A 26,061-nucleotide genomic window follows, 5' to 3' on the forward strand; every position below is an offset into this window, starting at 1 on the left:
ATTGACGTTACAAATGCAAATATCATACGCAGTTTCAGCTATCTTTGCAAATTGTGTTGAATATTTGCAGTGTCATTATTAAAACTTTTATAGTTTTGGATGATTAGTTATTGTTTCGATAAAACCATTCGTTTGGTTTAGATATCAATTTTAATTATCAATGCACAAAAAAGAAGGTAAGCTTTAATAATATGGATTAGTACAGCCTGCGACAAAACTATAGCACACTTTGTATTTTTTTACGAAAATTACAAAATAGACCAATTTTTGTAAATTTCAATATTAATATATTTTTCATAAAACTATTGTTACACAATGCACTATTACTTTAATAAATGTTTAAAATCATAAAATAAATGTACAAACACAGTATCTAATAGAGTTTTATTTTAATTAACAGAAAATTACGTTTGTAGGGATCGATGGAGATTTCGAAAAATTATACAGGGGTCGATGATCAAAAAAGTTTGGCAACCCCTGATCTAGATACTCGAATAACATGCGTAGATGCACAGATTGTGGCACACGAATAGTCAGTTTCTGTCCCTTCCTGATACGTTGTTATCAGTAGAGCTCCTATACCTGAAATTAAAATGAGATGTGCTCTATCTTGAGCACTTTATTGACGCAAATGCACATGCTTGTAAACTTGAAATACAATATATGCAGAAAATTATTGGAAAAATGCATATTTTATGTTTTCTGACAGAAATGATTTTGAGGAAATGGATGTACAAACAATTTGCTATGTTCTACTCTCTACTCCTGAATAAAGAAGGGGTACAACTTTCTTTCCAAACCCTTAACCCTTTCATATTTTAAATTAAATTGTTTTTTTTCTGTTAATTTAAAGTAAATAAATGTTTTAGTGTAACATTTACGACTTTTCAGTTGAAATATTCACAGAGGTTAACACACATAACATTCAGCTAACACACGTAGCCCCCCAATTTCACCAAATAAAAAAGTTTTTACTGTTGGAAAAAAATTTAAAAAATCACTAAACACAGCTCTGATATCGTATCTCTCTATAAAAAATTTTCGTAATTTTACACATTTATACTTCACATAATTAAAGGAATATATTCAAAATTTCAAATATTTTATCTTAAAGGATACACATAAAGGATAACGCATCATAAAGGATAACACACGTAAAAAAATTTCAGAATTTTTTTTTATCTTCATCAAATTAATTTTTACCTTTTATCTTCTTTTTGCAAACTTAAAACACTTGTAGATTTAACAACAAATTAAGAAAAAAATATCTAATAAGTTTATTATAAAGAGTGTTAAAGTTGAAATATGTCGTGTAGAAGTAACACACGTAACAAAATCACCCCAATATACAACTGATTCTACTTCAAACAAAGATTTGTCAAAATCAACACAAAATACAAGTTAAAACCACTTTAAAAAATGTTACTTTTTTTGAAAAATATTAAATATGGTGACAATCTTATAATGGTCATTGCATATTTATTTTGGTTCTATCAACAATCGCTTTGAAAAAATAACTATTATATTATAGTATTAAAGTAGATATTTTTAATTTTATGAAAACTAAACTTGTAGTGTATTTTACCACTAATGGAATTTATGCTTTGTAACTGTATCACAGTATGTGACCCATAGACATACCCTCCAAATACCACGGAATTTCTGTAGTTTCAGAAGATACTTTTAATGCATTATAAAGGTTATTTATTTATGAATTAAAATGAAAAGGATTTGGTCCAACACTGCATTTGAATAATTAAAAAGATACATAATTGGTCAAATATACGTACGGGGACGATCTTAAAATCGATAAAAGATTTATATAAATTCTATTTGTTTCTGCTTTAACTCACGACCGTTGGAAAAAAAAATATTTCGCCATAATATCAACGATTAGAGAGTACCAATATATAAAAAGTGCTGAATATGTCATAATTTTCTGCTACGAGACCACTTTCATGCCAAAAGAAGGCACTAAACACTTCTAGAAATCATGCAAAACTCATCTAAAGGTTTAGTACAGCCTGTTGTTGGTTTTATTGTGTGAACAAGTTATGCTTGAAAAAATTTCCTTTCTTGAGCTTTTGAATGCCTCATTAGGCAAACAAACAGGTTTTCGTGATTTTATTTCTGCTTTTCTAGTTAATGACTTCTCGATAATGTGATTTCTCATTTCCCTATGCCGCAATACTCTTGATGCAAAAGGAATTATAAAAAAATATATATTCATCGGCTTATAATGAATGTCACTTTTTACGAAGATTCAGAAAATATAACATTTAATACGGAGATTGTGGAGTTATCTCAAATAATCTTACTAATTAGACTGAATTAGTTGTATGTTTCTAAATACATTATAGTTAATGCTGGCGTATTTGTTGTATTCTGTTTACTTCAAGCTTGAAGTATGTTTTTTATAAAAATAAAATATGTAGTTCTGAAGTAACCATGCGACTATATTTCACCTATATAATTAAAGTCTTTGATTGGAAAGAATCTGCATATTGCGCAAGAAAGCTTTCTAAAAATAAAAACAAATACCATTAATAATTTCAATAATCGCATTTTTTGATTCATACTGATCTTAATTTGTGTAATTGTTTTCTTTAGCTCAGTGCTTTCCGTGATTTATATTTTCATAGTAACAAAATTTATAATCTAGCAGAAACTGGGCCACGCTATTCCACCGAGAGTTTTGAAAACAAAAATTGGATAAAATTAGCATCTAGTTCAGGTCACAACTATTTTAAATTTAAAATCTCATATTGTTTACAATACAGGGTGTTTCATATTGAATTGGAGAAAAAGAAAACATGATTGTAAACGTTATAATTAATATATTTAGAAAATTCAAATTTACCTCGAAACTACATTTATTCAAGTTTCTACAGGTGCTCAATATGTGCCCCTTCGTAGACACGATAAATGTCTACACGGTAATGAAGCTCCTGCCACACTCGGGATAGCATATCCCCTGTGATGGAGTTAAACACTGCAGTTATCCGCTGCTTCAGTTCCTCTAAGTCCTGAGGAAGTGGAGGCACAAACACCTTGTCTTTAACGAAGCACCAGAGAAATAATCACAGGGCATTAGATCTGGTGATCTCGGCGGCCAATGAAGACATGTCAAATCCTGTGGCCTAGCACGGCCAATCCAACGATGGGGTAGACGTTCGTTCAGGAACTTACGTACGTTGTTATTCCAATGTGGGGGAGCACCATATTGCTGCAAAATTAAATCAGGAACAGCTTCCTCCAGCTGGGGGAGCAACCACTCAGAGAGCATGTCTTGGTAAATGTCCCCATTAATCGATTTTTCAGCAAAGAAAAATGGACCAAAAACCCAACTGTTTGATAAAGCGCAGAAAACGCTCACCTTCGGAGAATGTTACATGGGCAAATTACACATTATTACATATTCTGTAATTTCATAACTTTCCTTAAATGTATTTCGAGTAGTGAAATTCTTTTCCTACTTATCCACTAATTAGAATTAATAATTTCACAATAACCTTTAATCCTTAATAATGAAATGATTATTATAATAAAGTTTGTTTACATAAAAGATTAAAAAAATTTTTATTGTTTATCAGAGATTTAGTTTCCAATTCTATATTCATTAATAGATTATATTCATTATAAAACTTAATGGTTCTGCTCGATAACCATTTAAATTTTTTTTTAAATTTTATTTAATTTTCTGTTATTATGAAATTCTTTAAATATTTTTCGACGTAGAGATTATTTAGCAATAATGCGAAAAGCTGAAATTTATAAATGTAAAATATTTATAAATGCTTAAGAGAATTTTTACCAACTATTTTGTACTAATTATTTTAATTGAAATGTTCATTATACGCAGTTTTATAATAATAATCGTAAAATGCATTGAACAATTGAGTATTACATTTTAAAATGCAAGTATAATTTAATAATTATTTCATTTTATAACTGCAAAGCGGTAGATAAGTAACTTCGTTATAAAGTTTTACATGATACGAGAATAATTTGCGATTGCTTTATAATGAAAGAACAACAATTTAAGTTCTAAACTTTTTGTGGAAAAGAAAAAATTGAAAATTTGTCCTGTCATCGGTGTTAGCGATTAGAGAGTCCTTAATCGTATAAATATTAAGTCAGTATTGTTCCCTTTTAAATAAAAATGCATTTTGCTCCGGAAAAAAAAAATTACTTGAATTTTGTCGATATAAATTCCCTAATTATAGCAGCAAAAAGTTTTAAATTTCTAATCAAACTTTCCCTCATTATAATTTTGTGTAAATAATAATTATTAATAATATAAATGACTATTGAAAGGAATTAATTGAGAATGTCCAATTTAAATGAATTAACTGTTTACGCAATCAGATTAATAATTTTTTTCATAATTTACAAATGGAGAAAAAGTTTTTACAGTTTAAAAGTGAAGAGAAAAATACAGTTGAGATTAAATTTATAAAGTAAGCACAACCCGAAGGAGATCGAAGTAATGGCATTAAAATCGAAATTTCAAAAGAAAAAAAATCACGTTTTAGTGTACAGTGAGCAGTAAACAAAAATCTAAAAACTAACTTTTGATCTAATGATCAGATGTTTACGTTCTAGGACTCAATCTTAATGGATCGAGAGGGTGAGTTCAAATATGCCGCATAATTATAGCAGACAAAATATTTAAAGTTCGGAAATCAGACACTAAAACGAGCCTACTTTGAGAATTTTTTTTCCTGCGTATTCGGATTTTTGATTCCCAGTATATAGGGGTTGCCGCAATCTGGAAATATTATCCCAATAGTTTGGTCAGGAAAGCAATGCAATGTTAGGACCCCTTAGTGTTAACTTTACTTTTTGCGCATTTCGCCATATCTTGGGAACTTTCCAGTGAACTTTTAAGTGAATAGAAAAATTTTTGCACTCAATGTTTTAACGTTCATTTAATTTAGAATTTCCTTAATTCCCTACCACTATTGTAAGATATTTACTTTTCACCTAACTTGTGAAATTAAAAAATTTGGAATTCTTTACAAAATCACTCAGGCGAAGTGATTGCGTTTTATTTAAATCTTATTTAGAAGGTATTTTTCTAAAAGTATTTCATTTAAAGTTTTTATCTAATTTTTGTTTTTTATTTATCTATAGTTATTGAAAGTTAAGTTGATATATTTTAAGTTGAAATGAATGTCGCCCTGCTTTGCATAGTTCAAAAATTATTTCAAAGGAAACATAACTTAACATTAAACACTCAGGACTTACAATTATAAATCAAACAATCACTACATTTATTTATTAAAAAACACTCTTAAGAACTGATAATAAATTGATCTAAGTCCTAAATGTGAGTTCTATAATATATAATTTATTTAAACTCAGCATATACATCTGACCTCTGTTGTTGCCAATGGCTCAATTTTAAAATATAGTTTTTCTTTTACAAATTTTTGGATATTCTCATATGAAGGATAGTATTAAGTTTGAAAATTTAAAAATTTTTGTTTAAAAAAGTTGTTAAAAATTATAATTATTATTAATACTTGACAACAGGAAGTTTTTAATAAAGGTTGAAAATTTTTTAATTCTGTTATTTTTTTAATTATGTTTTTAATTACCTAATTCATATAACAGTATTTAGGAATCTATAAATTTATGCTACGTATGATCGTTGCAGAATAACCTGTACACAATATATGTAAATAAAATATATTTTTAAAATTGTGCATTTTCTATTAATTGCATTCATTATTCTTATACTGAAAGAGTATCAAGGTATCTATGACCTCCATAATAAATGAAGTATTTACGGACTTTTATATATATTAAGGAATTGAATTAATTTTTCACGAAGTTTAAGATCTCATCCCATTGAAAAAAAAGTTATTTAATAAATATTTTTTTATAATAAATGCTTCTAGTAATAAAACAAACGCGATATAGGTCATTGAAGGAAAATCCCTTCATTTGTACATTTTTCCCTTCTTGAAATTATTTCACATATTTCTTTTTTCACTAGCGAATTTCCGATTACTTTAAAATTTCAAAAATATCGAGATTTTTTCATTTGCAAGAAATTTTTACTTTAAAGCGTGATAACATTTTTGAATACTCCAATTTTTTTTTCTAATAAATAATATGTCTTTGTTAATTTCTAAAAAAAATGTTCAGAAAAAAGTTTACATTATTCTTTTATCAAGATTAAATTTAACAGAGAAAATCACTAAATTAAAACAGGTTATGTTTTCTTACAATAAAAGTTAAATAGAATTAATTCTTCAAAATAGCGTTCCAATAAAACATGGTATTAAATGTTACGTTATTTTTTGTGATTGGTTCATTAATAAATTATTTTTATTTCTTCACAAACACAATTCTTGTAAAAAAAATTAAAAAATTAAATCTGTTGTATTAAAAAACTAGATCGTTTTATAAAATATAAATTATTGCGCTTAATAAAATATAAATACAGTTTATTTGTAACGTGATCCTAAGAATAAAAAGGTTATTTTCTTTTTTAATTCTCTACTAAAATGAATTAATGAGTTATTTTTATTCATCATGGCTAGTCCAGGAGGAGAAAAAAAATATCAAATTTCACTGTTTAGGTTAATGTAATTTCGTTCTCCCACCACATTTACGCGTAATCCATCGCCAATTCCACGTGCAATCGCCTAGTTTATAATCTACGGTATGTTTTGTCAATTCGCATCCCGGAACTGCTTCACCCACTTGCTTATGTTATGCCGATGCGGTGGTTCTTTACGAAATTTCGTGCGAAAATATCTTTGCATAACAGTTACCGAGGAGGTTTTAGCATATTCAAAAACGCAGTACGCTTTCTCCTGCATGGACAACATTTTGTTTAGCAGTGCCTCTAGCTACGAGTTCGTCATTCGATGTATTTTCCTTGTTGTCAAATAAAACTTGTATAATTGTAGTTGCAGAATAAATTTGTTTCGGCTGAATAAATCCATTACGGCAGTCACACTGCGCTATTCTTTTTGTCCCATTCAATATGAAACACCCTGTACTTGCAATTGTATTTCTATATTCATATTGACTCTTTTTGGTGTAATTTTTTTTCTCTGCTCAGTTTTTACTGTGATCTGCATTTTTACAGTAATAAGACATAATATCTTGCCAGACCCTTGCAAAACAATATATTTCCGTTAGTTCTGATAACATTGATTGTTTAGAATTAACAACTAAAAGAATGTTGAAACTAAAAAGGACAATTGTTCAACATTTTAATAATTGCAGTTTTATACGAATAATGATTGTAGTTGGTGTATTTCTTTTCTTCTGTTTTATGCTAAACTTGATTAGTATTTTGATTTTTAAAGGAAATTATAATATCTTAGGAGCTAAGTTATTATATTCCGCCGATAATATTGAAACAACAAATAGGAAAGAATTTATATATATAGTATAGTATTTTTTAAACTCATGTGTACTTTTATGGTGATAAAATTATTATTTTGCAACCGATAGTTCAGAAACCACAGATTGGAAAGAATCTACATCTAGTACAGGTAAAAGGACATAAGAAAATAAGAAATAAAATTGTTCATAATTCAAGAAATAGAATATAACTATTCATGATTCTTTTTTGTGTTTTCTTTTTTTTTCGAATCAGTAATGATAGTCGCATGTACTTCTACGATGATAAAATTTATTATTTTGCAGAAACAGAGCGACAATATTCAACGAATAGCTCAGAAACCACAGATTGGAAAGAATCTAATTCTAGTACAGGTAAAAGGACTTAATAAATTAAAAAATAAAATTGTTCACAATTCAAGTAATAGAATATAACTATATTTGATCCTTATTTGTATTTTTTTTTTCGAAACAGTAGCGATAGTCACATGTACATCTTATATATAAAAATCTCTTGTCACAGTTTTAGTGTTTCAACTCCTCCGAAACGGCTTGACCGATTTTGATGAAATTTTATATGTATATTCAGTAGGTCTGAAAATAGGTTTATTAATATTTACTTTGAAAATAGGTTTATTACTATATACCTTTTTTTTCATTTTTGGAAGAAAAAAATTTTGTTACTTTTTTATGGTGTGGCATTAAAAAATACATTCAGTCCTTAATTTTTAACCCTCTACCAACAACCCCTACTTCTTAATATCATTTTATATTTTTTAACCCTGGTCGATAGCTGGTCAATTAGCTCTTGATAAACTGTCCCCGCCAGGGGAAAGTTGGATCTCCGGTTATTTTGATTTGTAATTCGAACACACCACGACTATGCAACGGCACACGATTAGTCATTGAATAATTAATGAACAACGTTATCGAAGTCATTAATTTGAATTATTTTAAAATATATTACTTCCACGAATACCTATTATGCCCACAGATGTGCCAATTCAATTTAAACGCATTCAGTTCCCCATTAGATAGGCATTTGCTATGACTATTGATAAATTTCAAGGCCAAACAATGTTTGTTTGTGGCTTTGATTTGAGCACACCATGTTTTTCACACGAACAATTATCCGTTCCATGCTCTCGAGTGGACAAACCCTCCAGTTTATTTGTGTTAGCTAAAGATGGAATGACAAAAAATATTGTACACTACATTGCACTAAGAGATTAATATTGTTGACTAATATTTTCAGAATTCATCGTATATATAATTTATAAAAAAAAATACAATAAATTAAACAAATTTTTATTTTGTGCGTTGTTATTTTCACATTCCATCATCGTTCACAGTGCTCCATGCCTCCTCCACCCATATATCACATACGCACGCATTTACAATAAATAAGATATATTTCCATACTCTAGCAATAATTCATATGGCAAAACAACGTATATATATATATATATATATATATATATATATATATATATATATATATATATATATATATATATATATATATATATATATATATATATATATATATATATATATATATATATATATATATATATATATATATACATATATATATATATATATATATATATATATATATATATATATATATATATATATATATATATATATATATATATATATATATATATATTTATATATATATATATATATATATATATATATATATATATATATATATATATATATATATATATATATATATATATATATATATATATATATATATATATATATATATATATATATATATATATATATATATATATATATATATATATATATATAATTCTCATAATTTTATGAACTCAAGCAGTGCAGCATTGGAATAACTTTCCATAAGGAACGTTTTTCATTTTGACGAAACAGGGTTTTCTTCTGACTGTAATTATGCCAAATAATAGCATTGACTAAGTTGGTTAAAAACGAGGAAAGTTTAAGCCAAAAATAATATATAACAATTACAAAAATTACATCAGTTACAAACATTAGCAATTTTTCCTTAAAAAATTAATTCGTTAAGAATAAGAATCAATTCATGAAGTTGAGAACAAATCTTTGAGAAGAAACTAAAATCATTTGTGATAAAAAATTCAAGTTCTTGGCGTTTTAATTTGCTGTCAAATGTTTTTTAAGGTTCCTGGATGACTGCTTAATTGCCTAATGCGTTCGAACTGTTCTTCCAAGTTTTTGTCGCTTCTTTTATATGGGGAGTCAAAATTTATACGTTGAGTGTTTTGAAAAGTTTAAACACAGGGCTGATATGCTCGAGGAAAAATTTAGAGAGTAATATTATTCAGATAAAAAACTGTAATTAATTATGTTAGTGACTATTATAAAAATATTTCTTAACTCTAACAAAATAAACATTTAGATCTGAATTTCCGATTTGAATTTGAATTTTTAAGTGAAACTCAGAAAATATTAGATTCTTTAAAATAATACATTCATGTCACTTTCTTAATTTTTTTTTCAGGTTGCGTAGGAACTGGAAGACACGTTAAATTTAAATAAAACTGAAAACTATAATTCGGAAAGTTTTTTTTTAATCGCCTACAAGTTATTTTGTATTATTACAACGCTAATAAAAGTCAAAATTAAAGTATGGTGCTAAAAAAAACTAGAACTAAAATGACCAAATTATTATACTTAATTTGGAATTTCAGACTCTATTGTAAACCATTATTTTAAATAATAAATACATTATTATAAATTATAACAGTTATAACATTAATACTTATATTTTAGAAACACTAATTTCCTCTCCTGCTACATCTACAGTTACTTCCACTATTACTAGCACCATAAAAACAAAGCCGTCTACTATTCCGATACCAGAAACTTCATCTCCAATCACATCTACAGTTCCGACACCAGAAATTTCATCTCCAATCATATCTACTGTTCCAACACCAGGAACTTCTACTCCAATTACATCTGCAATTGCGCAAATATCAACGAGGAAGGAAACAAGCCCTGTACCAAAATCCTCCCCATATGTGTCCCCGTCATCATCTCGGGATATTTTTATTATCACTAGTGATGTCCCAAATTTAACGGCTCATACAACCATTACGTATAAACCTACTAACGTCATTGATGACTCTAACTATTTTTCATCTTCATTCAAACCATTTGATATTTCTGTGCATGGTTCATCAGTAGCAACAGACTTTGAATCGTCTACTTCATCTATGTTCATTTCTTCTGAATCTGCACCCAGTTCTCAAGCAACATCGAAGACAAGTTTCTCCTTAACTACTCTAAGTAAGTATAGATACTTTTTCCTGAAAAGTTTTAAAGTTTTCGAATTAAAATATATTGTCGAGAAACTCGTGTAAATCAAGATGGGTGTTTTTATATAGGGTAGTTTGAAACTTGCATGAACTTTTTCAGGACATTTCTGTTGTTGTTGTTGCATATCCCCCTTGTTTAGCAACGTTAAATCAGTTCTATGAAATCTCTCACTCAAAGACGGTCTAAAACAAGAATTAAGTTATTGAAAAAGATCTTGTCTGGAAAGCCCTAGATAATCTAGTATATGGTCAAGTGCGGCCTGATTTTCGGCCCACTTCATACAGGTTATAAAATTTTTTTTTCCCATTGGAATAAGACAGAAATATCAAATGCCCACTGATAAGCCTGGTGATGGCCGTCTGGTCCCACCAGCAAAACTTGAGTGATAAAGCACCCCCAGGACACTTTCCCTGGTACCATTGAGGAACAAGTGGGATGATGGTCCAAGAAACATTTTCAGCTTTCTTAGCCCTTGAGTTCCAAAACATTTACCTTATTAGACTTATGCAGTTACTTCAACTATTACTAGAACATGCACAAATTAAGTAATAGTTAGCCTTTATAGCACGCTTTAATAATAATTATCATGTTAGTTATCAGATATCTATCTAGTAAAAGTTAGTAAGCGCTAGTAATAGTAAGCATGTGCTAGTAATAGTTAGCCTAACTTATCTGGACCCCTGGGCCAAATAATTTAGTGAATCAGGTGTGTCCAATGGCTTACCTCTTCAGCCAAAATATCTGCCGTCCGATTACTATTATGCATATCAACTTGGAATAGTATCCATTGGAAGTGCCCCTCACGATAGGATGAAAGGTGCTCCGGTTTGTTTACAATTGCCCTTCCTGTTCTGCAACCTACTTTATGCCATTTAACAAGGTGCTGAATCGAACTTCGTCTCTCAGACAGGATCCATACAGCAGACGAGCCACTATCAATAGCAATCAACTCAGTTCTGAAGACTGCGTGACTTTTTTTAACAACATTCTAATGTTCGAAAAAGAAAAGAAAAAACATAAAAAAAACCAAACATCGGTACAGAAATAGACATACTGTAGTTTCTGATCCATAAACAATAAAAATTCTTCGTTGGGGAGTTCTAACCGGATAGTGGGTTATTGTTTATGGAACCGAAATTATAGTATGTCCATTTCAGTACTTTTATTCGTTGTTTCTGCTTTATTCTACGTAACACAAAATATACCCTTTCGTTTTGGAATAATGTATAAATTATTATAATTATAATTTCAGATAAGCGTTGATACTTCGAAATTATATTAAATGACTATTTTAAGAATAATAATGTTGAAGATTGACATAGTAGCAGACGATTATTTTCAAAAGAACAGAATTTAAATTGCTGTTGAAGATAGACGAGTCATATTAAACCTGGTTGACAAAAGCACAAAATTAAATAAAGGACATATTGTTTTGGGGGTTCACGTTTTCTCTTTGTTTTTTAAAAGAATTAGTAGAACACTTTTTTTTCTTCCTTTTAATTGGAGTTTTTTTCTTATGCTTTTTCTCACAAGGTGAGATCTTTTTTTTTCTCGGTAAATTAAGCAATACAATTTAATGTTTTTTTTTTGTTTCGCAATATTTTTTCTGTGCTACATTTATGTTATTTATTCAGTAGTTAAGATAAAAGGTTCCTTTATTTTGGTAACAGTAACAAATATATAAGTAATTTTCTTTAAATGCAATACAGCAGCATCCTTTATTTTTATATGACGTAAGTTGAGAATCAATCTATGAATTTGCAGGCAACTTGAGCAATACAAAGAAAAATAATAAAATAAAATTAAAATTAAGTACAATATTTACATTAGTGAATCGTGATGACCCCATAATTCACAAAAACTTTACTAAGAATCTCTTATGTTTTAGCGTCCCAATATAATATCAAAATATCACCGCTTGTCTGAAATTCTGGATAGAGTCCTCGGAAAAATGGAAAGTATTCGGCATTTTTTTTATTTTACCTGCACCATAAATCTAGCATTTCCGTTTTTCAGGATGCTAGTACAGTTCAGATGCTCTGGTAGAAAATCATGGCTTGTTTTAAGTCTGTAGAGTTAATAACTTTCCAAGTGAATTAAAGTTAATATCTATCGATATAAAAAGAATAATTACTCTTATTGTCATTTTTTTTGTACTTTGATTTGAGTACGTTTGAAAAAGATTAAAGCAATTATCGGCATAATTATGTTACGTACAGCACAATTGTACAATTATACAGGTAATTCTCTTAATATTTCTATATATGAATAATATATGAATTACAAAACAATAAAGGACAATAAGAGTGATTATTGTGTAATGTATAACACAAGTAAAGGCCGTGATAGCCAGGTTGGTAGGACGCCGATCTCGTATTAGTGAGATCATGTGTTCGAATCCCTGGGTATTAAACTGTGACTGGTGAACGTTTAATCCGTAAGGGACACAAATTCCTCCAAGTTCCGATAACAAATCAATTCCTCTGGAGGAACTGAATTGGATATTTATCATTCTCTAGTTTAGGTTAAAATAACGACCTGTGGAGGAATGAATGGAGTATGAATCTGTCCTCCCTGTAAAACGGGCTGTGACTTGTGTGTGGCTAAATTCAAATTGTAGTCCATAGATGTTGCCACTGAAAAACAAAAAACGCACCCACTGTTTTAAACTGCTATGGATTCTCATAGCAGGCTTTCTGGTATCTGCAAGTGCTATTAGTAACAACATTACAAAATTATTCTAATAATTAATTCTGCATCGTTTCAGAGTACAAACTATGTAAGAAAAACTTGTGCAAAAACTTTGGAGTCTGTCTGGAGGAGGAAGGGAAGGAAAGATGCATTTGTAACTATCCATTTGGTGGACCAGACTGCGGAGGTAGTTATTGGTGCTCCAAAGGATTTGGGAAAACCGAGTGCCCAGCAGAAAAATGCAGATTTGACTTCAGAACAAAAATCGGATATTGTGACTGCTCCAAAGACCAATATTACAATTATGAAAAGAAGCAATGCGAAAGTAAGGATTTTTCAACAATACCCAACAACATTTAACTTGATTTTTTATTGGTTTTTAATTAAAAAAAATCAGTTCTATTTTTTTTTAAATGATATCCGTTAAGGACGAAACAAAAATTTTGTTTAACGAAAATTATATTTACAGATGCCAACTGCTCCGAAATCGACAAAATATTTTAAAAAACAATCGAAATCCAGAAACTGAAATCCGCAAATTTTGGTTAGTTTTGCAGATTTTTAAGAGCATCAACACGGTTTGACTATAAAATGCTTTAATGTGATAGCATTTAGCGAGGTTCTTGCTTTGTGGCACTTGCCCTTTCAGCGAAATTATTTGCCAATACGCAACGTAGGTGTGAAATCGAGAAATAACAGTAAAACGAATAATATATACAAAAAAGAGTCCGATTAATAATTGATATAATATACAGGTACGAAAGAGAGAAGTCTGAATAATATACATAAAATATTTACATGATGGAAAAAGACGGCTTGATTGTCTTGCTTTTGGATCTGAGCGTCTATCCCAGTCATCGTGTATCCGTCATTTTGCTTGGCTTCGTTGAGATTAGCAGGCAATGTGGTTGCTACTGCTTGACTGTAACAAGATGGTGTATCGAATAAGCCTTTGAATTATTAAGAAGTAGTTTTGAGTAGAAACCCAATTAATTGAAATTATTAAACCAAGAATACATTTAAAGACTACCACTGGAAAACATTTATCCGGCGTCCGGAGCAAGATGGCATGTTTTTATAAGATATAAAGTTTAAGAATTCAATGCGTTAAAATAATGAAATAATCTTACAAAAAATATACAAGGCTTCAATCTTTTTTAACTAAGATCAACTCTAAGATTCATCTCTCAAATATAATTAGTTTTGAGTAAAAACCCGATAAATTGAAATTATTAAACCAAGAATACATTTAAAGACTGCCGCTGGAAAACATTTATCCGGCGTCCGGAGCAAGATGGCATGTTTTTATAAGATATAAAGTTTAAGAATTCAATGCGTTAAAATAATGAAATAATCTTACAAAAAATATACAAGGCTTCAATCTTTTTTAACTAAGATCAACTCTAAGATTCAACTCTCAAATATAATTAGTTTTGAGTAAAAACCCAATAAATTGAAATTATTAAACCAAGAATACATTTAAAGACTGCCGCTGGAAAACATTTATCCGGCGTCCGGAGCAAGATGGCATGTTTTTATAAGATATAAAGTTTAAGAATTCAATGCGTTAAAATAATGAAATAATCTTACAAAAAATATACAAGGCTTCAATCTTTTTTAACTAAGATCAACTCTAAGATTCAACTCTCAAATATAATTAGTTTTGAGTAAAAATCCAATAAATTGAAATTATTAAACCAAGAATACACTTAAAAACTTCCGCTGGAAAACATTTATCCGGCGTCCGGAGCAAGATGGCATGTTTTTATAAGATATAAAGTTTAAGAATTCAATGCGTTAAAATAATGAAATATTCTTACAAAAAATATACAAGACTTCAATCATTTTTAACTAAGATCTAAGACTTTAAAAATTAAATATTCCTCGCCTAAAAGATGCAGTTTTTTTTTATCCTTTGCACTTGAAAGGTCACTGTCACCAGTTAGTTGTCTACCATTATAAATCTTTAAATTTTTTACCTGTTTAGTGGAGACCCAACATAATACTCATCTCATCGAACCGTTGTATAGATCAATATCAGGTTGAATGGGTAAGGACTATGTATCCCATAACTGAAAGCATCAAAAGGTAGTCCGATCAGACCACTACAGAGATGCCAACTGCTCCGGACAAGTTAAAATAATTAAAAACGGTAAATAAATACAATTAAATTTTGAAAATATTTGACCAATTTTTCTTACTTTTTAAAAGGTTTAGCATGAATTAAAAACAGCAAAGGGGCGAATTATATAAGCCTTCAAATTATTTTGAAATAGTGGGAGATAAAAACCTAATAAATTAAATTTATTAAACCAAGAATCACAATTAATAAACTACCACTCTAAGATATTAATTCGCTAACCGGAGCAAGTTGGCATCTGCCACTATTAAGGTTAACCAGTTTCGGCTCCAAAATCTAGTAAAAATAAGAAAGTCGTAACAAATATATGTCTAATATTTTGTTTAATTTAATGAGTATGATTGGTTTGTCTGATTTACTTATCAACCATAACTGATTCAACTCTCAAATATACAGGCTGATAACTTTCTAAGCTAGCTATGTTTATGTTTTAATATATTATCATACCCTCCAACTTATGAGGATTTTGAAAATAATTCTTTCTAGTGGTAGCGAACCAAAATAGAAATTTTTAAAGCTAATGGATCTCTCATAAAACTTTTATCAGAACTTAAGAATCTAGCCATATAGCCTGCAATTTTATAAGTAATAGTGGACAAGTTACGCTAAAATTAATTTTTTTAAAATATTAAGACATGAATTTTGCTACCGTCTGAAAAGAAGATTTCTGAAACTACGGAAATTCCGTAGCAGTTGGAGGGTATGTATTATTTTTTATTCATTTATATTTATTTTCTACACCACTACATTTAAATGACTTAAAAGTTCATATACAAGGCCACTTTCAGAGATGCCAACTGCTCCGGACACGCCAATATTAGTAAAAAAACGGTAAATAACTGCAAACTAAATTTTGCAATTATTTGACTATTTTTACTGCTTTTTAAAGGGCATAGCATAACGTAACAACTTTGAAGTGGTGAATTATATAAGCCTACGAATTATTTAGAAATAGTGGTGGATAAAAATCTATTAAATTGCACTTATTAAACCAAGAATCACAATTGATAAACTACCACTTTAAAATATTGATTTGCCGTCCGGAGCAAGTTGGCATCTCTGCACTTTGATGCAGTTCTTTCATGGTGAAGCTCATAAAATGTAAGCAAAATTAAAAAAAAAAACTTTGCAAGGTTTGGTTTCAAAAGGATTACCACTCTATAAAATATTTTGCAAACATCGTAGTTGTTTTCTTGTCTGATGTGATAAATTTCTCTCAATTACTTTTGAAATACAATTTGGGCTCATGCGCACAACTGGTTCACTTTTTAAACTGACTGCGCAAACTACTTATAAGAACCCATGTGGAGGCTTTGTAATGTAGGAGCTGATGGTAAGGGGCTACAACAACACCTCCTAGAAGAAAGAAGGTTGCCTCAGCACGGAATAATTTAGTAGTCCGATCTAGCGAAGTTAACTGCGCAGTAGATGAAAAATAAGAAAGATGTAATTTCGTTTGGTGTAATAAGCAGCGCAGTGGTTGAAAATACGAAATATGTCATAACGTTTAGACTACTAAAGGATATTTATGGTAACCCGTGCTGAGGCCTGCTCTTATCTAGGAGGTGTTGGCTACAAGCGGCCTGACGCACATAATAATTTTATTAAGTACAGTTTTGTTCAGCATAATATGGCATGAGTGTAAATAATGAGTTTTGTCTTGTAAAATTTTAGTGGTAGCTTTTTTTAACCGTTTTAAAGGCAGTCGAATGCAAGGAGTTGATTCTAGTGACCCAGATTTAGTTCATGATTCCATTATGATGAACTTTAAACCTAATCATTTTAATCAGTTATAATTGCAACATCGTTCACAAACTTAATTATTTTTCAATTATCGGTTCCTTTAAAAATGCTTTGCATGTTTTTTGCTGAAGAGATCATTTAGCAAAAGTGCGAAAAATTCACTTTTAATATTTGAGAATTATTTTAACTAATATATGTTTGACTGTGCACAGTTTTACATGAAATATATATTATAGAATTTAATATAACTTATTTTTTACACATAAAGTCCTCTTTTATAATATATTTCTATATTTTATTTTGATATAAAAATTATTTCTAGCGCATAATATCTTTTTAAGCATCCTGGTAACTTTCTATGCTCTTAGTATCGATATCTATATCCATCTTCTCAGAAATATTATTGTTTCCACTTTCTCCTTTTATCACAGCCATATATTTTAACTATTGAACTCACCCAGGCATTTAATGGAACAAATTTCTTTGAAGTTTCTAATTAACCAATAAACATTCACGAATGAAAAATAAAAGACCATCGAAATAAAAATGCCGAATTATACAAAAACAAATTTTGAGAACCGTGTTTTTCATTTTATGTTTCTGAATTTTATTCCAGATATTGATAACTGCCCATTTATGGACATCAAATGCACAAAGCCTTTTGAAGAATGCAAAATGGGGGCTTGTGTATGCATTGAGAATTTCAAGAGGGATGACAAACAAGATTGTATTCGTGAGTACGATTTGGATGCTTTTTTGCTTAAATTGAAAAGGTCCTAAAAACAGCCTAAATTTGAAAGCATAAAGATATTTTACTTTTCAGGTGCACAATTTTAGTACTTGCTTATATTGAATTTAATTGTTGTTTACATTGTTTTTAATGATTAAAAATACGCTTTCATCCAATTCCTTGGAGCACAACTCTTACTTCCTGGTTGCGATTTTCCAATCTAGCAGCGTTTAGCGGCCTGCTATTCTGTATGGCATTTTCTTGAATGAATAAAATAAGTAGTTCAGGAAACAAATTTGAAAAGAAACATAAGGTTACTTTATAATTGCGACCAACTACAACCAAGATAAAAATCTCCAAAATGAGTACGTGTTGTTAAAAGCCGGAGTATTGTAAATTAGTTCATACATTGTAAATTAGCTTTATGGTCACCTTGTATTTAGTAATTAGCTTTTTAGTTCTCTCTTTTGTAATGGCTTAGTATAGAGGAATGACTAACTGGCTTTTTAAACCACTCTGAATGACTCTAATGTGGGATCCCTGTGTAAGACTAATTTACTAAATGAACTTAAAAATTATTTAGAACTTTCAACCACAAAGCTTTCCGATTCGTATCAACTGAAATGCTAAAAGTTCAGTTTTAATACAATTAAAAAATACATTTTCCATGATTAATGCACTTTAACTCGTTCAGTAGATATGCTGTTTCTGTTATGTCATTATATGATTTCAAACTTTTTGTATTCCATAATTTTTATTTTATTTTATAAATTTGTATTTTGTTAAATCATACCTAATTCTCCTTTAAATAAATCACTTAATCAATGTTGATTCAATTTTATAAAGAGTAAATGCAAGCATTTTTATTTTTTTCATTTACCTATACCTATAAGTGAAACTGTTAACTTTTTATATAAATGCAACAATTATTATTCAATGACCGCTTTTATCAGAACTAATTATAGCAGCAATCATTACAGCTAATTATTATTGAATGTCCTGGCAACTGAGTATAAAAATCTATTTGTAATCCCTCACTCTTCAATTACTCTAAATATGAGCATAAACTTTATTATGTTTACATTAGTATCATCAAATTTTTTTAAATTTAACCTCTAGTCAAAATATTGAGTTATTAACAATACACTGTTAAAAACTCCCTGCCACGTTTTACCAAAATTTAGTATCCATTTGCTGGCAACATAAAATGCTGCTCAATTTAAGCATATTTTGCTATTTTCACAAGCTTCAAATATCAACGGAAGTTTGCACCAAGACAAGGTGCTTTAGAAGAAACAAAACACATATTTTCATTCCTTCTTTTCTCTCTATTATAAAAGCAGAAGAAAGTTGCACCATAATTAGGTATTTTTACCTAATTATGATTATGGCTAATTATGGTTTTACCTAAATTGGACTCAAATGCAGTCCAATGTTGCTATTTATCGAAACAAAGCTATTTATTTTAAGTCATTTTATGACAAACCTTTAACCATTTTATACCTCCAACCGAATTTAAAAATTCATCATAAAAGAAATGAACTTTAATTAAGGCAATAAAACATTTACCTGCCTAAATAAATTGTACAAATAACGCAGCTTAACTGCAGTGGATCCTTGATCCCTTAATCGACGTGGGCAGTCGGAGCAACAATCATGGGTGTTCTTCTTCCGATTGGGTGGGCAGTCCTCCGTTCCCATGGAGACTAATACTCTAGGTATTTGCTGAAAGTTCAGTGCTTTAGAGATAAAATTATGTTACTTTACACCATGTTGAGCTGAAATTGGTTGTTAATGTTGCTCATTTTATATCATGTTACAAAACATTGTAACATTTTCAGTACGTTAGCTGAAATTTCAGTGTCTTTGTGACAAATTGTGGTTATTTTACCCGATGTTTCAAAACATTGTAACAATGTTTACAAATTATTACAATGTTTCAAAACATTGCAACAATCAGGCAAGAGACGGAGGATTTACGGCCTGTTCTTATACATATCATTATTTAAAATTTATTTTTGCACTTAAAATGTTTATTTCATGCCTTTTATTTAGCAACTCCATCTCTACACTAATGTTTTACGAAATAAAAAATTAATACCCACTTTACATTATCTACAATTTTTTTTACATTTACTGCATTATTTACTACATTTTTATTTTCAATATGTGTTGTCGAAATTTATTACATGAAGCATCCTCCTATCCTGGGTACTCTAAATATAATTTTTTATTGATTTTGATTTTCTGTCATAATAAAAAAAATAATTTTCTTAATTATTCACACACATTAACTTCATAACTATCTTCGTAATCTCCTAGCTCACTTTTCCAAGAAAAAAAAAGCTATACAATTTTAAAAAAATATTATTTCAACCTTTATCTAGGAAAGAAAAAAGCCCTCAAGAAAAAAAAAATCAATACCACAATATTTTTAACAGATTAAAAAGTAAATTATACTTAAATTGTTACAGCTGACTTCTGTCCATCAAATCTTAACCCTTGTGGAGAGAATGAAATTTGTGAAGATGTTTTAGATGAACCCGGGCGAGTGAATTGCATCTGCAAACAAGGTTTTACATTTGATGGCAAAACATGCCAAAAAGGTAATGTATGAATAAAATTGGAATTCTTAAACTGAAGAAATGATACCAGTAATATATAGATACCAATGTGTATATATATATTATCGTATATTGCATTGCAACAGAAGAATTAATGTTAGCTACAAATAATTCAAAATTAAGATTTTTATATATATGGCATCTTCGTATGATAAGCTAAATATTGCAACAACAAAAAAGTGATGAAAAAAGGAATTTTTTATCAGTTTTTTGACATTCTATACTGAAGAACTTAACTATTTTTTACAATTACATTTATTCATTATTTAACATAGTCACCATTATCATTGAATCATTAGTCAAGTCGGACGCCAGCTTTTGGTTCCCGTCATCAAAGAAATTTGCAGTCTGACCGTTAAAACAGTTAGTAACAGTTTCCTTCAACATTTCATCATTTTCAAAGAGCTTTCCGCCGAGAAATTCCTTAAGTGTTGCACACAGATGTAAGTCTGATAGTGCTTAGTCAGGAATGAATAGCAGATGACCCAGTTCTTCCCGTTCAGAATAATAGGTTGCCCAGATCTTTCATTGTCATAAACATTTGTTTTTTTTCCTTTTCCTTCATTTAAAAGCGTATGCTATTTACGAACATTTCCATCATTCATTACACCTTCGCCATAAGCTAATGGAACGCACTCCACAATCGGCTGGATTATTTACTGACATGGCGAGGAACCAAATAGTATACTCAAGTCAAAATTTTGATGGTTTTTCATTGATGAACCCACATAATCGGGATGGTAACCATCAATTAATCCATCATGAACTATTAAATTTTTAATGGCAACAAACATACGTAACCATCTCCCTAATGTAGGAATTTGGACTTATTTTCGATGGTCCAATAAAAGAATAGCAACTTGGTTTGATGGTTTGTTCATGCCTAACTAACAGAAATTTCCATCATAGTTTATTAGAAATCCAATGTTCGAATGATCATGAGCCCCCATCACCATCATATGGGAATTCGGTATCATTTATGATTCGCCAGCGTTATAAAAAAAATGGTTTTGTGGGTATATTCCTGCTGAACCAACAAGAATTCCCATTAAACCATCCTGAAAATGTACAGTTGGAACCATCATGGAGCATCACGGATCAACATGGATTGTTGGTTCATGGATACCAAATTCTCTTGGTGATTCACCATTATAGTATTAAAGTAGCATTTTCCATCATGGAATGATGGAAGTTTTCTGGCATGCCAAACACCATGAGCACAGCAGGAAAAAAGTTGGAAGATGGAGACCATCAAATGATGTTGGACCATCCTGAATCGCACTGAAGCCAACATAAATATATATATATATATATATATATATATATATGGGTCATTCTCACAGAAACAGTCATTTTCATGTCCCCAGTATATTTTATGTTTGTTTTACAGCTTACGAAAAAAAAAATTCAGGGAAAGTGTCCTTCAGAATGCAAGCTAACAAAAGAATAAAAATAAAATTATCAATTTTTTTTAATATTTATTTTAGGTAATTAAAATATACCAATATGTCATTCCCTCACTTGTCCCCACTGCTGATTTAAAAAAAGAAAAAAAATTGTTTCATAAATAAATTTTTTTTTTACAAATTCGTGTTTTTTATTTCGGAATACTGAAATATAGAATTCAGAAAATCAATTTTAAATTTAATTTCTGATAAAAATATTAACACAGCACTATTTTAAACTTTGTCCCCAGTGTTTCGCGTCATTTCCTCACAACAATGTTCTTATCACCTGCAATCTTCTTAGAATAAAAATATTTTAATAAAAACTTCAGAAGTTAACAACTGGCATCATAGAACAAAATTGCAGTATGTTTCCATCTTCAACTTAAAGAAGCTTTGCTGTGGAATAAATTTGAATGAATCAAACCAGGTAAAATTTTTTACATTTGTCATTCCCTCATGTCATTTTTTAGAGTAAAATAAAATACAACTTCATCGAGAAAGTGGATAATTATATGTTGCTTTCGTGTATGAATATAATCGTATGTGATTGACTTCAGAAATTAATTAGGCCTAACTGTTATTTTTAAATTTAATTGAATTCGTCATTCCCTCACTAGTGTATAAAGTGAGGGAATGACGCTGAAGTGAGGGAATGATTCAAGATGAGTATATTATTAAATTTTGTTTTGTTCAATCGTGCCAGCCAATTTTATTTCCCAAACCTGTAAAAACTATTAAATATATAAGACTAAATTATAATAAATATTAGATATACTTAGTATGTTATCCTTTTCAAACTTCAGGTAGATGTAACTTAGATAAAAACATGTATTAACCCCTTGGGGACGGTTGATTCTGAAAAGCATTCGTACAAAATCAGAATCAAGTTGTAATTAAATAAAAAACGGTAACTTAAATGTAGTCGTTTCTTATTTGACAGACTTACTTTGCTTTTACTTTAATTATTGTTAGATTGATCATATATATAATCAATGTTAATTCAAAGTATAACTAAATAGTTTTAGTTTGAACAAAGTAATGGTGAATTAAATAAATCAAACAATTATAACTCCGCCCACAAATAAACGGGTAAAGAATTACTTTGATTACCAGTTTTATCTTTTTACCCTGATTGATACAGTTTTATGGTGGCACATATTTGTGACAGTCGGCCCGAAAGGGTTAAAATAAAATATCATTCCCTCACTTTTAGTGTCATTCCCTCACTTTTTAAATAGTGAAAATAATTAATTTACTTATTAATTAATTTGAAAAATAAATTAAAAATTAGTAAATTAATTTATTAAATTAATTTATTTATTAAATTAATTAATTAATTATTAATTATTATAAATTAATTATTAATTATTATAAATTAATTAATTATAAATTAATTATTTAAAAAAAATAATTAATTTAAATATTAAGTATAATTTATAGGATATATACTTTCTTTATAGTGCCATTACATATTTCTATTAATATAAAAAGTTTCAGAGCTTTTTATTCACTTTACTTTTTTGGGATTTTATGAACTGAAAAATGTCAGTTTTCGTGAGAAAGACCCATATATATATATGTATATATACTAATGGAAAGGTGGTGCAAGGTAGGTTAGGAATTACTGACAAATGTGATATCTAACAATAAATATGACTTATTCTGAAATTTTTTTTCATAGATAACTGTTTAAGTTAGTAAGTATTTTATTAATATTTATATTTTTTCTCTTTTTTTTCAGTAAATAAGTGTTCTGTTCCTGGATTACTAGGATGTGAGCAAGTCTGCAACAGTGACACTGAGGCATGCGAATGTTATCCTGGATATACATTGCTGTCTGACAAAAAAACTTGTAGTATGTAATGTCTCTTGAATTCACTATTATTTTGTTCAAAAAATAATTCTATTAAATTTTTATATACTTAGAATATAAAAGGAAATTTTTCCATTACAGCTCGTTACATTTGATCATTTTTTAATAGTCAATCTATCTTTATCTTATTATTAGCTTATTATTAATCTGTTATTCTATATTAATTCTAGTTTTTTATTATAGTTTATCTTCAATAAAATCTATTAGCAAAGCCAGTAACACAGTTAGTAACTCATTAACTGTTTCATGAAAAATATAAAAAGAGGTAATAGTTTAATTAAAAGGAATAAATGTGTTTCAAAAAAAAATTGGTGTGGCACTCATAAATTACATAACTAACATTTACGCAAGTGAAACTTAATTAAGTATGGCATTTAGTGCAAAAGGTACTGAGGTTAAAGCTGCAGTATTTATAGATATCTAATATAGATATTGTGGTAATATTGTTAGAAGGATGAAGCTGATAAACATAAAATCCGTAGTTAAAATTCACAAAGCAATGCGTTTCTGTCGTTAACATTGCATGCAGATTTTGATGCAACGTTAAAACGTTGGAAATAGCATAAATCTTTGTGCGCTGCCTCGAGAAGGTATTAACCAATCCTTCGGTAGTATAAAATCGATGATGGGGAGTAAGTGGGGAGGAAAGATTATAGAAGGGAGAGAGGGCGCCCAGCACCATAGACGCGAGGGTGTTTGGTGACATGAACAGTCATAATATTTGATAGGAATTGTGGTATACATAAAACGAGAATACAAGCGTAAACAAGTTAAGATTAACATAGTACAGTCAGATGACCGATAAAAGTTAAAGAAGGTCTGGGAAAAATAAATTATATACATCTTTACAAAGCAAATCGAAATAAAATAAAATAAAAATAAATGAAAATAAAATAAAGGCATGTACAATAAGGGGAAATGATCAGTGAGAATATTTAAAGTCATGAGCTCTGTTACAGTTTTGACACAGGCGTCCTGGTTGCTCACCACTCGAACTTTTATCATAAACAAGTTCCTAGGAGACCCCTTGAGGTTGCTCGCCATTCTCGGTTCATGCATAATGTTATGTGATACTGTGTGTGTAGTGAAAATTAGAATGTGGCAATTGTTGGGCTAGTACTGAGTGTTTTTCGTGTGTTAAGTTAAGGCAACGCCACATTTCTGAGAAAAAAGGCAGAAACAGGGTTCAATCTAGTATTGTCCTCAATTAGGACTATGTTTTGGAGTGAGTTAAAGTTGCTTGTAGTGCAATTTTGTGCATCATCATTAAAATTATCATTTATTTGCAGGTCCTTTTTTATACTGTTATTGCTGATGCATTTAGGGGCGCCGATTAGTTTTCCTATGATTTTGCCTTCTGCTATTGAAAGTTTGTTTTTTAAGTTATCGATTAGAGTGGTGATGGCAGGACATGCATAGATTGAAATTGGCCTTAAATTGTACGTTTGTACGTTAAGTCTTGAGATGATTTCGAATTAAATATTGAGTTTGGGGCCCCATTATGCACCGTTACCTTTTTTTTTTTTAATAAAGCTATGGATATGTTTCTTCCAATTTAGATTTGAGGTGATAGTTGAACCTAGGTGTTATTTGGTGGCTTTAAAATCTGATTGTAGAAAAGGATATCTGGAAAAAATTTACATTTCTTTTTACTATTGAAGATAATCATTTGACATTTTTCTCTGTGTAATTTAGTCTTCCATTGTGAACACCATTTTTCAATGTCGTAAATCTTCTCTTGCATATGGATGAAAACTTGAAAATGGCTTATCGATTTACTAATGATAGCTGTATTTTCTAGATACAAAGTGGTGAATTCATTTGTATTGTTATTATTGATAAGGAAATCTGCTGTATATAATATGCAGAGTAGTGACCCGAGGATGCTTCCTTGGGGCATTCCGGAATGGATGTCTTTGTAATTGGAGAATAAACAGTCAATTTTAATTCTGAAGCTTCCATTAGTAATGAAGGAATTTATAAGCGTAATGAGTTCTATTGAGATCTTCATTTTGTGAAGTGTTACGATTAGTCCCCTATGCCATACACGGTCAAAAGCCTTGGCAACGCCGAGCATGAGCATAAGGGCTGTTTCATGTTTATAT

General features: G+C 29.5%; 1 protein-coding gene across 3 annotated transcripts in view; it reads left to right on the forward strand.

Annotated features, from left to right (window-relative positions):
* Positions 1–26,061, forward strand: part of LOC122271730 (uncharacterized) — a 97,286-nt gene that overhangs the window by 23,687 nt on the left and 47,538 nt on the right. For 2 of the 3 annotated variants that reach the window (XM_087163384.1, XM_087163386.1), the window contains exons 2-7: positions 7,675–7,743; positions 10,159–10,677; positions 13,475–13,723; positions 17,898–18,014; positions 20,486–20,617; positions 23,825–23,938. In XM_087163384.1, the coding sequence (XP_087019510.1) occupies positions 7,675–7,743; positions 10,159–10,677; positions 13,475–13,723; positions 17,898–18,014; positions 20,486–20,617; positions 23,825–23,938 (1,200 nt within the window). The remainder of the gene's footprint in view (positions 1–7,674; positions 7,744–10,158; positions 10,678–13,474; positions 13,724–17,897; positions 18,015–20,485; positions 20,618–23,824; positions 23,939–26,061) is intronic. The other variant, XM_087163385.1, reaches the window with a different exon arrangement.

This window comes from Parasteatoda tepidariorum, chromosome 5 (assembly GCF_982258835.1).
Source record: "Parasteatoda tepidariorum strain Cologne lab strain chromosome 5, Ptep-v5.0, whole genome shotgun sequence".
Taxonomy (NCBI): domain Eukaryota; kingdom Metazoa; phylum Arthropoda; class Arachnida; order Araneae; family Theridiidae; genus Parasteatoda; species Parasteatoda tepidariorum.